The sequence below is a fragment of the Pelodiscus sinensis genome, chromosome 7 (assembly GCF_052426305.1).
Source record: "Pelodiscus sinensis isolate ZL-2025 chromosome 7, ASM5242630v1, whole genome shotgun sequence".
Taxonomy (NCBI): domain Eukaryota; kingdom Metazoa; phylum Chordata; order Testudines; family Trionychidae; genus Pelodiscus; species Pelodiscus sinensis.
Window position 1 is genome coordinate 42,825,331 of NC_143058.1, and position 15,012 is coordinate 42,840,342.

Here is a 15,012-nt window from a genome sequence, read left to right on the forward strand (position 1 = left end):
TCTCACAGGGTTTTCAATGCAAAGAAACATGGCACAGTAGCCAGCAGACCCCATGTTGCAGCTGTGACAGGCCACAGGCTGGGGGGGGAAGGGTGCAGTGCTTGGGACAACAGCCGGGCACAGGCACTAGGCGCAGGGCTCCCAGCTGGGCTTACGTGCCAGCAGTGGGCTCTTGGGGCTGCCCCGCTGCCAAGCTCTTGGGGAGCTGGACCATGGTGCCCGACTGCCCAGGGTCTAGCTACCCCTGCGGAGATTCACCCCCTCCCCAGTGGTTGCACTTACCGTGGCTGCCAGAGCACCCCAAAGCCGCCCAGAGGAGCTACCGCACTGATTTGTCTGCTCCTTCCCTTCTGCTCCCAGCAGACGGGCGGCCCTGTGCACTGCGGGCAGGGCTTGGCAGTGAGCAACGCAGGCGGGACTGCATGAGGGAGAGGGCGGAACAGCGGCATCCTACACTGATGCTTTCCCCACCTCAGCAGGCTGCACTGCCCCAGAGCACCACGTGCACATGGCACTACCTACACCTCACTGAGGCCCACGCAGGGCGGGCAAGCACCGCTGCACTGCCCTGGCCACGGAGTTCAGAGCTGAGCCTGGAGTGCACTGCAGTCAGGGAGGAAAGGAGAAGCCCAGGCTGGGGGGGGGTGGGAAGCCAGGGTCGCCTACCCCTCATGAGAGGGGGTTTGGCAAGTGCAGCAAGCAGGGGGCACAGCTCCCTAGTTGTTACTAAAAATTATTCTAAACAATGCAGTTTGCTAACAAAACTGGAAAGGAAACAACCGTACTTATCCTCTCTCAAAAGAATGAGTAAACAATTTACAGGATAGACCACTAACTCATAAAACAATCAAACCAAATGTAATTATCATAAGAAACCATTTACATGATTAAAAGATTAAGAATGAGGATGTGCCTACACTAGAGAGCTTGCAGCGGCACAGCTGTACCAATGAAGCTGCACTGCTGTAAGATCTCTCATGTAGCTGCTCTATGCTAACTGGAGAGAGCTCTCCTGTTAACATAACTGAATCACCCTCAACAAGCAGTGTTGGCTCTATCTATGGGAGAAGCTCTGTGCACACTATCACTTATGCGAGCAAAATCTGTGTCAGTTGTGGTTTGGTTCTTTTTCCATATGCCTAAGTGAGATAAGTTTTGTCAATATAAGTGATAGTGTAGCCATGGCCCAAGAAATGTTTCAGATACAAAATCAAGTTATCATTTTAAAGAGCTTTCCTTTAAAAAAAAAGTAGTAAATCCCCTAGAATGAACCACATTCCTCCAGACTTATTTCAGATCAGTAAAGTATCTGAAAGATGCTTCTTGAAAGCTCTGACTCCAGGATTCATTTATATGCCCACTAATGCTAGTAGATTTGAGAAGAGCCATAATGTTTTCTTTTTGTAAGGAATGTAGTTGTCTTGTCTGAGATTAGGATTCTGAGAGGATGAAACACCGTATGTAGCTATCTAATAGCCACATAACATTAGAAATCTTATCTTACCCTACATCTTAGTTCTTCCAGTGCCACTGACATATCAGACAGTTAAGTTCCTCTACTGATTATGGCCTCTCACTAGTCCTAGTACTTTTTCCTAGGTGATTGCCAGTGCATTCAATATCCTAGATCTCTGTTTTATACTTAGTTCTTCCCTGATTTTATTTTCTTTTTTCTCTCCCCTTTATTCAATTCAACACTTGCTTACCAGGTCCCCCATTTTAAATGTAGTGCACACTTCACAACCACGGATGTTAAGTGGCAAGTAACTGACTAATTGTGTAGGCAATATAATTAGTAATATTGCCTACACGATTAGTCGATAAGGGAAGGTACTCTGTCTCGGCTTGCGCTGATGCAGAAGCTACCTCTGCTGCGGCTCTGCAGTTTAAATGTCGTAAGAGATGGGTGCACAGGCAACCCGGCTCCTCCTACACTTAAACTGCAGAGATGCAGCGGGAGTAGGTCCCGGACCAGCTCGAGCTGAGACAGAGCTGGGAGCACTGCAGCTCTGCATTTTAAATGTAGTAAAAGGCAGACAGCTCTCACTTCATTTAAAATGCAGAGGCACAATGGTCCCAGACTGGCACGAGCTGGGACTGCTCGATCCCGGCTTCTGGCAGGTCCAGCAGCCTCTGTTCACATAGGCCCGGGCTAGCCTCTGACTGGGGTTGCTGAAGAGCAGCCTCTGCTCATGGCTAGCTGAGCCATCGCAGACAGTGGCTGCTTCGCGGCAGCCTCCCTTATCCCCTGCCCCGCTGCTACCTCTAATAGAAGCGGGGGCAGGGGGAAGGAAGAGGCAGCACCACGGAGATAGTGCTGGGTCAACCGGCTTTTAAGCCAGCTCCCACCAGCAGCAGCTCCTATTCCCCTCCTCCTTGCTGCTTCTGATATAGAGGCAGACGGGTGGGGGGGATAAGCCCAGGCTTATTCGGTAGCAGAGTACTTGACTACTTGCTTACATCCCTAGTCACAACCACGTGAGGCTTCTTTCTTTGATATTTTCTGACAAGTCCTGCTCTGTCAGTTCCCTTATCCTCATACCTGTTTTGTCTTTCCGTGACATGTACAGAATCTCTCTCAGTCATCCATAAAGTTATCTGTGATGAGCAATCTCCAATCTCTTTTTTGTTAGTCACTATTATTGGCCCACTCTCTGCCCTATGTTGTATAGTCCTCTGTACAACTATATGATATAATTTCACCCTTAGTTTGGAGACCTCTGTTTGACTAGATGTTTATCTTTCTAAAAGTAGTGTCTGCTTTTCCTAAGCACATATGAATATTCTTACTGTAAAAATGTTACTACACTGCCCAAATAGCAGAACTCTTCTACCTTTTCAGTTTCTTTTCCATCCACTTCCGCTTTTGAACCTGTTGTCCGGCTTCCTACCTTCATGATCTTGGTTTTTTTTAATTTCAATTCAATTTTTGCTGCTTCCTATTCTATCTCTGATATAAGAGCAACCATTCAGTTCCATATGATCCTTAGTAAAGCAATATCACTGGCAAAGTCAAAGTTGTGTAAAATTCCACTATGATGCCTTATTACAGAAGTGTCTTGTTCACAGCCTGAATTTTGTTGTGTCTTTCACTGGTTTCCAAGCCAACAGGATCTTTGCTGAAGTTATCCAGCATACTTCTTACACCTGCTACATTCCTCCTCTTGAGGATAAAATTGTAGCACACATATTATCTTGCCACTCCTTGCCCATCTCCTCTCACATGCATCAAGTATGGTCAGATGATTTTTTTCATTTCTCATATAACCCATGCTAGCTTTCCTGGGCTATGCAAAGTATACACATTCCACATATCCATTCTTGTTACAAATTTGATTGTCAGGATTCTCAAGATCTCAGCTAACTTTTGGCTTTCATGGACATCTGCCATACTTGAAGTTTCAGCCCCATCATCTACCCTCTTCAAGTTTTGGTTTGACTGTGATGTTTCTGTGGCAGAAAGATTTCACCTAAGTGGACTTTCAAGCTAATGGTAGAACCCTCTTATCTGAAAATAAAATTAATTGTCAGTATTTCCAAATTCTTTACACAGAAAAATTTTCCCTATATAAAAAGATCAGACTACAGAGAAAAAATAAGAAGTTAAACCATAAAATACCCTTGAGTTATAAAATGTATAAAGTCATGCAATTTGAGATGTAAAAGAGGACTTTTCTATAGTCTGGATTATATCTACTCAGAGATCCATTTGACAAAGAATGGCAAAAAACACTTTTAGTGGTAAAGCTTGCCCTATGCTTTGATTTAAGTTAATTCTCACATCTGTTGGGCTGCTTATTTTCTACCTCCTTGATGGCTGGATTATTCTCTTTTCTTCCACAAATCCAATACCCCAAAGCAGGGCTGTGCAGAAATATTATGAGACAAATTACAACTCCTGCCACAGCAAGTACTCATCTTGCAGACAACGAAGCATCAAATTCTTTTATTAAGCCAGTCTGCAGAATGAGACTGACCTCAGACTAGATGAGGACTCCAGAATTAACATTCCTATTGAAATAAATAGAATTTGTAGGCTTTTCTCAAGAATACTTTTTTGTTTACTAGGAATATCTTCACGTAGTTCTCTCTCATGTCATATCCAGTATTCCTCTGATATTTGAACATTTGGACACAGATAGCGATCAGGAGCACTCATTTTAAGAACTTACTATAGTTTTCATCTCATAATCTGCAAGCTTCTAATAACTGTTTTGCAGCAGGTTAGATAGAGAACCGTTTCATATCTGTTCTTCCCTGGAAATAAGGGGAACTTTCATATGCCTGTCCACCAAGAGAAGAAAAAACTTCTAGAATGTCAACAAATTGCTTGGACAGGAAACACAGATGTTCTTAGGTAAAACTCTCCTCTGTCTCTTGCTGGTTCCAGATTGGAAAAATGAGGGTGTGGGGGAAGAATGGGTGTAAAGGAATATCCCTCCAGTCTCTCTTCCAAAATGAAAGCAGTCCTAGAGGAGTCATATATTCCATTTTCACAGTGACTCATGCACATCACACCAATAGAAACCTTTAAAGTAACTGTAACATGGAACCGATAAGCCATTGTTTTATTCTGAAAAAGACTAAGCTGGAAAATAAATCATGACAACCTAGACCAGACAGACTATAGAATTTTCTGATGACACTCATTGTCCTATATGGTGTGTTTTATATATAGTTTATATATGGTGTGTTTTACATATAGTCCTATATGGTGTGTTTTATATATATATATTTATTTCTTACATTAAATTGAAATTTCACTTTAACTAGCCATCCAATTCTACTTACTTTAGCTCCAACACTGCAACTTCCAGTACTCCCAGTGCTGCCACTCACTACTCCTGTAAATCTGGCCTCTAACAATTCTTGCCTTCTTGGGTCCAGGCTATGAAGCTCATCCATTGCACCTACAAAAATAATTTTCATTAGTTATATTCCATAACAAATGTGCTTGCAAAAGAATGTTTCCAAATAATTCATACAAAATATTCACTATAGACCACAACAAGCTAGATGAACAAGGTCTCACACTCAGCTGTATGGCATATAACTTTCAGGGAATGTTCTATGCAGAATCCTACTGATTTTGGTGAAAACCAGAAATTCAGATGGAAAAAACAGAAGACACAATCCCCTTTATCCTACTAGCAGATCCACAAACTTCAACCAAAATTGATGGCAGCCATTAATATCTTCCAAGCATAAGCTTGTTCTGCCTGTGGTCCCAATACAACTTAAATACAGGCAGTCCCCGGGTTACATGGAGCCGACTTACATCAGATCCCTACTTACAAATGGGGTGAGGCAACCCCGCACTAGCTGCTTCCTCCCAGCAGACCAGGGAGACACGAAGCTAGCGCCGCCCCCAGCAGACTAGGGAGACGCGGAGCGGCTTTTCTCAGCAGACACCTCAGCTTGAGAATAAAGGACTGAGGGAAGTGAGGTGTGGGAGAATAAAACTGAGCTCTGGAGAAATGTTTGGCCAGAGTTTCCCCTACAATATGTACCAGTTCCGACTTACATACAAATTCAACTTAAGAACAAACCTACAGTCCCTATCTTGTACGTAACCCGGGGACTGCCTGTATACTGTCATCTTGAATAGTTTGTCTCCCATACAGAAAAGAAGCAAAAATGGTGGGGAAGAAGAGGAAACCAAGGTATGGGGGAAAACGGGGGCTCCTGGTATGAGGAAAGAACAGGGAGCAAAGGGAGAGGAAGACATGCAGAACAGAGTCCCTGCCATCATGTGGAAGGAGTGAATGGAGGTATGAGGGCTCACAGAGAGGTAAAAAAGAATGCATAGAACCCCTTTGTTCAGGGAGAATAGGGAACCTTGGCATGAGTGACAGAAAGAGCCATTGGAAAGCTGAGGAGAGCTAGAAGCAATAGTATGGGCAGGGGAGAGAGAATGCACAGATTTTCCTGGTATGCAGTGAATGGAGAGTGGAGGAGCACCCAGCGCTGGCACGAGTGAAGGCAATGGATGGGTTGCGTGGAATCCCTGGCACCAGAGCTTTCTCATCCAAAGGATGATTCAGGATGGCTGCTACAGGTCATACATTTTTTTTTAAACCCCACAGCAGCAGCCTCAAATGTCATATGGTCAAGACAGTCTCCCCCATACTGAGATAAAGCCACAGGTCCCAGTGCAGCCTGGGAGATTACCTAGGGAGCCTGGAGTGGGGCAGCAGTAGAGGTCATGTCCCCTGTAGCCGCCACAGAGAGCAGAGCAACATATCCGCTCTGCTGCCATCTCCCAGCAGGATAATGGAGCAGGACTTAATTTTGACCTTTTTATTTCATTAAAAAATGGTGAATGAAGCATTTCTGATTTATTAGCTTGACATTTTTACTCATGATTTTCATCATGCTCTATTTGGATGGAAATTAGTATTCAATTAAAATGCTTTTAAAGGCATATTTTTTAAAAGTTTGATTAAATAGGAAAATTGTGTAAATTTTGCTTTTAAGACTAATAATGTATTAAACAAAGCAAGTATTATCTAATTAGCAAATTGAACTGATTTGTTTTGGTCACCCTGTCCTTCCAACATTTTAGACTTAGTACATCTCATCCTTACACCCCTAGTTTTCAATAGGCCTGCCTATATAAACAATTTTCTAGTCTCGTCATCAACCTGAAAAAAAAATTCCAAAAACATCTGTTTCAGATTAACAGAAAACAAAAATACATCTTTCTTCTACAAAAAAAAAAAATACTTTTGGGTCAAATTAAACACTTCACACTGATCCAAAACATTTTCCCCTGGTTTTTTATGTTATTTTGTTTTGTTTTCAGGGGCAGGAGGACATTTAATACTTCTGCAAATTAAAAGTAGATAAATTCCTAAATGAAATTTCTTGCTGAAAATAAAAAAAAGAAATGTTTTGAGATTTCAAAAATCTTTGTCATTTTTTCTTCATCTGAAATTATTTTCTCAATTCAACTCAAATTTGTAAACAGTTTTGGTTAAGCCAAATCTAAATTTTATAGTGCAAATAACTACCAAATGAAAATGTTCAATTCTAGTTTTCACTCATAGACTGAAGAGGAAAACAGGCATTCCTGATTTTTCAACTCCCTTGGTTTCTTAACTTTGAATGAACTAGTTATTAAACTGAAATAGTTTAATAACCTGATATAAAAAATATTCTCTCTACATCGACAGAAGAAACAACCACTGTCAAAGATGTTTTAGCACTTTCACAGACTTTGGCTCTAGGTACTTAGCCAGAGATGGGTTTATCCAAAGATCGGGTTTTTCAGATCTCTTTTTTTTCCCAACACAGGGTATATAGTTTACAAATTATCAGTATTCTGATTTAACTTTTATCCATCAAATAAAACAATATCCTTGGACACAAGGTACTCACAGTGACCCACCCCCTCTCCTCCCACAATTTACACATGATAGATATTCCTAATCCACATTAGAGTGCCAAAGACAGATTCAGGAAGGGCTTGCTGTTAACCAATATCATATTTTATCAGAATGCTTTGTATTTAGGCCAAGTTGAATAACTATTAACAATACTTCCAGAATACCTGAATACTTATACCAAGCTTTATTATGGAAACACAGTACAAGTATTATAACCTTTGTTGTATGTGTGTGCAGAATCTGTCAGAAGCAAGCAACATGCTCTGTTGAGGCATGCCAAATATAAATCATGTGCTAAACACTGTTAGTGAAGGTAATTCTACTTTCTGTTGACACTTGGAATGTTATTGTGCTGAAAACTGTGTAAATGTCTCTATAGTCTAATGCTACTTATACACTAGAGAATGTCTACACTGCTAAGTTTTGCCACCAAAAACTGCCTTTTGATCACAAAACTGCAAGAGCATGCACACAACATGACTCTTGTCGCAAAAAATGCCCAGTTTTGGCACCAAAACACTTCCACCTATATGAGGGACTTTTTTCTTTCCCCATCCCTTTACCGTCAGCAAACATGCAGTGTGGACACGATGAAGCTTTTTATGTTTATTACCCTCCAGGAAGTTTCCCACGATGCCCTGTGCAGCTGCTCTAGTCAGCACTTTGAACTCCACTGCCCTGCAGGGAGATACTCAGCAATCTGCTCATCCCCCTTGCAAACTCCCCGCCCCCCCCCCCGCATGAAATTCCATTTCCTGTTGGCTGGCTCATGAAATTTCACAAAGATTGTGTGAAAAGGGCTATGAGCTGTATACACTACAATGCAGAGCAAAGATAAAGGAGCTGAAGCAGACATACCATAAGATGAGGGAGGTAAACTGATGCTCTGGTGCTGCACCCAAGAGCTGTCCAGTTTTATAAAGAGCTGGATACTATCCTCAGCAATGATTCCACCTCCACCACCAAGAACCCCAGAGATACTTCACAGGGCAGGGAATCAACACAAGCAGGACCTAACTCAGAGGCTGAAGTAATAGACAAAGAGGTACAGCCAGATGAGGATCTGGGGCTCACAGTAGAGTTGCCTGGTAGGGCAGGCAGTCAGGAACTTCTCTGCTCCTGAAGTGCATAGTCAGTCATAGCAGCTGCTCCGGGGGAAGAGGAAAGCAGATGAGACGCAGGGCAGGGTAAGTGGTTGTGGCTTGGGGAGTGCAGAGATGGATGTAGGGCACAGAAAAAGTAGGAGGCTGGCTGTGTTTCGGTGAGCTATGTGTAGCCCTGTGAAGCTAGACATTATCAACAAGCAGGGCTTTATGCACACCGAGATCTCAGTGGAATCCTGCAGAGAGATGCTCTGGAATTTTTGATGAAGGTACTTCTCAATCCTTTGCCACAGGTTCCAAGGCAGTGCAGCTGCTGTATTTGTTCCTCCCTCCCTTCCCCCATTATGGGATACTGTTCCATGCCCTTCTGCAGTCACTGGTGCAGGGACCAAAGTGGCACATAGGTGGCACTGTATATGGAGCAGGGTGAAAACCACTAGTATTAAATATTTGAGTCCTGGTTTCCTTCCTTATCTTCAGCAATGAGATGTCTGCCAGAGTGACAGCTGCCTTTGGAGATGTGTAGCATAATCAACACCTTTAAAGCTGCTCCACAATAGGGATGTAAAATCCCGTTTAATTGGTTGACCATAACCAGTTAACCAATTAAAAAGGATGTGGAAGCTGCTGGAGCACAACTGGGCTGCAGTGCTCCCCCCACCTGTTGTGGCTAGGTTGGAGTGGCCCCTGTCCACAGCAGGTCCCCCACAGGGCTGCAGCAGCCCTCTGCCCATGGCAAGTGAGGAGCTGCTCTGGCCCCCACCAGTTAACTGGAACCAGTAAGCATCGCCAGTTAAGTGTAATACTCACCATTTAACTAGTTAAACTTTCACACCTGTACTCCACAAGTCACCAGTGCATTTCCTATTGTCTCTATATATACCCATCATCCCCCGGTCCCACACTCACCATATTTACAGTGCTTGCAAGGATTGCTGGGAAAGTGACAGGCTATATTGCAAAAGGTGCTGGTAAGTGAAATGTTTCAATGTTGAACTGGAATTTAACAAACCCTCTTTTGTGCGTTATGTTTCACAGCAGAGATCTTGAGATCCTTTGGACCTATCCCAACAGACAAGCTACAGCAGATTTTTTTTTAAAGGCCCAAACACAACACAGAGCACTTAGTGAGGGAGATAATCAAACACTCCTCCATACAGTCAAAGAAGTGAGAGTTGCAATGGATACCAGACATACAGGTGAAGAAAGATGCCACTGAGCACATGACCATGGAGGAGCAAATAAGATGCTAAACTCTTTAATCAAGGTGTCGAGAGAGCAGATCCAGGCTCAACCTCCCCTGAAGCGCACTCACAATTCTTTGTCCAGCAACCTTTCCCTATGCCCACATATCCCTTTTCACTCTCTGGGAATCCTCAGTTTCCTCTGTGTCCCTCCCCAGCTCACAACTTTGACTATGATAGCTGGACCTACACACAGTTGTGAGGTTTTAGCCTCTCCAAAATCCTCCCTTACCAGCAAACATGGGCACTGTGGTCCATGTTCCCTCTAATCTCTTCCATTTGTGTGCAGATTTTTTTCCATTCATGTGCAGAATATTTTTTTTTATGTGCCACAAGACATGTGCAAGTGGATCACCAGTAGAAACAAACTTAGCTGTGGGAGCTCTGCTAATCAGCAGAACCGTACTGGAATCTCTCTTGAGAACCACATAAGCACCCAGCTGACAGGGATGTGGTGAATTTCACTGTAATTTTTCTTGATCAATAAAGGCAAGCTTTAAACAGTATAAGAATTTTATTTTCTGTTCCACAAACCATAGCATTCACTTCTGTCTCACATAAAGGCTGTTCAAACATTTTTGCACAGATGTGTGTTACATGGGATATTAAATGGGATGAGGCAGGGAAACAACCTCGAAAGAGGTAGATTGCAGCGTCCCACATTACCAAAGTGCTTCCTCAAAGCCACCATAATATTAATAGCAGCCCTATGTGCTCAAACTCTGCAGCTAAGTGGTGTGCCTCAGTGCTCCACCCCTGAGCAAACATTTCACCCTTAGATTCACAGAGATTACGCAAAGTGCAGCATGCACCTATGACCATGGGAATATTCTCCTCTATATGGTCTAGACTGCCATAAACACCTCCATCTCCTCTTCAATCATCCAAATGCTTATTCCACTATCATGTGGCACTTCCGAGGCCTGTTGTTAAAATGCTCCTTATTGCTTTGCAGGTGTCCTATATAAGGTTTCAGGAGCCAGGGCTGAAAGGGGTAAGCTGAGTTTCCCAGAATTACTATGGGCATTTCTACATCCCCCATTGTAGTCATGTGGTCTAGAAATAATGTTCTTGCCTACAGCTTTCTGTACAGGCCCGTGTTCTTGAACATGCAAGCACCATGCGCCTTTCCAAACCAACTATTGATGTCTGTGAAACACCCATGGTTACCTACAAGCACTTGCAGAACCATTGAGAAGTATCCCTTCCTTGCTGTGGCAGGTTGTCCGGCACTAAAATTGGAATGTGTGCGCCATCTATTGCCTCCCCTCTCCCTAGTTAGGAAAGCGCATTTCTGCAAAGCCATCCACTATGTCATGCAAATTTTCCAGTCATAGTCCTCTGTAGCAGAATGTAATTTATTGCCCTGCACACTTCCAGTAGTACAGCCCCAATGGTAGAGTTCCCCACCCTAAATTGACTTGCAACTGACCAGTAGCAATCAGAAGTCACAAGCATCCACAAAACAATTACTATAAACGCCTCTATCACAAGGGCAGCCTCTCATTCTGGTGTCCTTGCACTGCAATTCAATGTCCAGCTCAGCACAGAGCTCCAGGAAGGATACTTTTCTGTAAACATTGCTCTTCATCCCACACCTGCATGACAATACGATTCTACCAATCAGTGCTGGTTCCTCTAGCCCATAAGTGATGGTCTTGTACAACTGCTCTGAGAGTGCCAAATGCTATGATTGGTTGCTGCTGTCTATTTTACGCAGATTATCTTCTGCCTGCAACTCTTCTTCCACTGTCAGTAACTTCAAGAATAACCCTGCCGCAATGCACAGTATCCTCATGACACTTAACAGAGCATAAACGAGAAGTGTGTAGATGCATGAGTGTGTAGCAAAGAATGCCAGCTGGAAAATGGTGCATAAGCAAGTCTGAAATTCCTGGAGGGCTGGGAAACAAAGCAATGCCTGATGGAATGTTTTGCAAGGTCCCAAGATGCACCGCATGCTGTTCCACATTCCCACAACACTTAGCGACAGATGGTGTCATACATACCCTCATACTCATGGATACATACCCTCAGTGCACTGCTCATGCTGTCAACGAGGGAGCTAAAATATGGACACAATCTGTCGACAGAGGGAACAAGTGTGAACAAGTTTTGCCAACTTCTGGAGACTTCTGAGTGTCAACATTCGTTTTGGCAACAAAAATTAGTAGTGTAGACATATCCCTAGAGTCTACTAACATTTAAAAAGTACAAAACTAGAAGGCATATAAGTCTGTGGAATCCACGTAATTTTCTTTCTATAATGAACAGCAACATAAATAAGAGCCAAAATAAGCTCACAATTTGAAACCTACTGCAAACCTGTTCTCCACATTGGTAATGTATTAGCCTTTTTCCCTTATGCTGATCTGTATTTGTCTTTGATTAATAAACTGGCTGTGCACTGTTACGTGATATTTTATCAAGAAAGAAATAAAATGGTAAGAGTATTGCAGGGCTTGCGTTGCAGAACTGTTTGATTGCTGTTTAGACTTCCAGGTTTGGGATGAAGCCAATCTCTGGACACACCCTACCATGCACACTTCTAGAGCCTAGGCTACAGCCTGAGCTCAGCAACCTACACAGCAATGGGACAGCCCCCACAGCCTAAGCCCCATGAACCCAAATCAGCTGACACACAACAGCTGCTGTGCAGATATATCCAATATAGCCATTAAATCCTTGCCATTTTCATATCCTAATTATTATTTGTTATATAGTAGCACCTACTTAAACTGAATAAATTAGGGACTGTATGGAAAAGATTTAGGTAATGGGAAGTTAGGAACCTCCACCTTCTTCAAATGCAGCCAGACTGGTGGCCTTCCTTCAGTATTGAGAAGTCTTCCATTTATATGAACAGGGATGCCATGCAGATTTACTAGTACCCACATTGCAGGAGGCACCTGTAAGTGGCCTAAAGAGTAAGACAAAACGGCAGAGGGAGAAATTGAAGACAGGGAAGTGAAGTGACTTGGACAAGGCCACAAAGCAAGTCAATGGAAGAGCCAGGAATAGAACCCATGATTTCTGATTATAATTGGTCAGGATTTTTTAATTGAAAAGCTTTTTCCAGTGGAAACTGCTGGTTTTCTGCCAGTAAAAAATTTTGTTGGAAGCATATCAATTTTGACAAATTTCATTTACAAAAAAATTACAAAAAGCAGATCCATGTCAGATATTTTCATAATGGATTTTGATTTTTCAATTCAAAATTACTTTCATAATTTAACTGACGTAACTTAAAAAGTAAAATATCTAAATTGAAAAAAAAAAAACATTTCAACCGACTAATTTTTTCCCTAGAATGTTGTTTCAGGGGAAATTCTGAAACTTTGTGTGTTGTTCCACTCAAGAAAAAAAATTACTCTCTGCATTTCCAACAAAACAGAAAATCCCATTCCTGATTTGTTCCAACCCTTCTTGTTCGGTGTTAATTCTGAAAAAAAGCAAATATGTAATGGGGGCTACAGCAATTAGCAGTTTGATGGCAATATAAAAATGTATAGTTACAAATACTGCATAAGAAGGTTTTGAAATTGTGCACGTGGGAGGGCTAAAAGGGATTATACTTGTTAAAAGATGAAATTAACAAAGCTTGAGCATAAAGGCAATACATTTGTATTATATGCTTATAAATTTAAATTTAACATTAGTAATCTCTGTATACACGAGATAACATTACTGTGAAAAAATTAAAGACTTTTCTTTCCTGAACCTTCTGTGTCTAGAACACTCATTTTTTATTAATCTATGTCCACTCAGGGCTGACTATTTGGCCATAGAGGAGTGTAAATCAGTGCATATCCCACAGTTGAGTTTTATCATCTAGGAAAGTGTTGACATATATTTTGCCAATTAAAGTTGCCTTAATCTCTTCCTTAATGTTTTTCTGCCACTGCCCCAATGTGAGCATAAGAAAATATGCTAAAAGACTGGGAAAGAATGTGATGTTATTGTCTCTCTTCCTTACTGAGTATTCTACTACCAGGAATTATTGTCATGGAATGAGAAACTACCACACAAGGACACAAATAAAACAAATATTCCTTCATAGTACACATGCTTAACCTTGCATATAGCCTGAAATTATATAGCCAGGAAGCAGACACATTCAGGAAGTCTGTTGGTAGAGTCTTCCCAAGTGCAGTAAATACGTAAAGTAAATCACAAGGGTTTTTTTTTTTTTCCACCAAACATGTACACAATTTTTTGGCAGTAGTGCAGGAGAATACTGTAAGTGATTTTCTAGCAGGGATGCAAAATTCCATTTAATTACTTAAGCAGTTAAATATTAGGTTTAACCAGTTAACTGATTAAACGGGGACAGGCGGGGGGCTGCTCCCTCTTTGCCCACCATGGCCAGGCTGGAGTGGTCCCCTCCCCTGCCATGGACAGTGTCTGCTTTCGCTTGCCTGCGGGGGGGGGAAGGGTGCGCCTAGCCTGTCTCAGACAGAGGCTGCTCCACATGCTCAGTTGGAGCAGCCCGAGCTTGGGGTGGGTCAGCTCTCAGCCTACAGCAGGTAGAGTACTGCTCCAGCCCCTATTGCTTAACCATTCCCATCCATGCTTTCGGACAGTCACAGTGCTGCCTTGATTTTAGATTATGAAAGACCTTTTATTGTGTTATTTATTCATATTTAATACCATACCGTATCTATACTTTCTCTATATAGTCTCCAAAAATATCCCTACATTCACTATTTAAATCACCTTTTTAATGTTCACTTTTGTTTACTGAAAAAAACTTTTCTTAAAATAAATATTTATGACTTAATTTTCAAAAGGTATTAAGCACCTAATAATTAAATTGATTTCAAATGGTATCTGTATGTACTCATTATCTTTGAAAAGTAGGCCATGATTTAGTCAGTTTACAAAGCAAAACAAAAAGGCACCTATTTTAAAAACATAATAATTTAAGCAGATTCAGGAACATACTTACAGTGTAGGATATTGAAGACAATTTATAATACGAAATTTGAAGTTCTGCATATTATAGCAATCGAATCAGTAAAAATAACAACCAATTTACCTCCTTTGAAGAACAACAACTTAATACACACTATATGTAATGGAAGTGATGTCTGAAAAAGACCTGTTGGTCATCGAAGCTGAGCTCCCTCACACCTACTGCCAAAAACAACCTCATTTAAAAAGTTTGTCTTTAATACATTTAAACTTCACTTAAAAGATTTTTCCTAAGTTTAAGTGTTCTCTTTTCTAATGAACTAATATAAAAAATGAAATGTCAGAAAAGTTAACTATACCCAA

The 15,012-nt window shown here is 41.8% G+C and overlaps 1 protein-coding gene across 3 annotated transcripts in view; it reads right to left on the bottom strand.

Annotated features, from left to right (window-relative positions):
- Window positions 1-15,012, bottom strand: part of TLK1 (tousled like kinase 1) — a 152,295-nt gene that overhangs the window by 86,859 nt on the left and 50,424 nt on the right. For 2 of the 3 annotated variants that reach the window (XM_075933612.2, XM_075933614.2), the window contains one exon: window positions 4,792-4,910. In XM_075933612.2, coding sequence (XP_075789727.1) covers window positions 4,792-4,910 — 119 coding nt within the window. Of the gene's footprint in view, window positions 1-4,791; window positions 4,911-11,766; window positions 11,819-15,012 lie in introns of all 3 variants that reach the window. The other variant, XM_075933613.2, reaches the window with a different exon arrangement.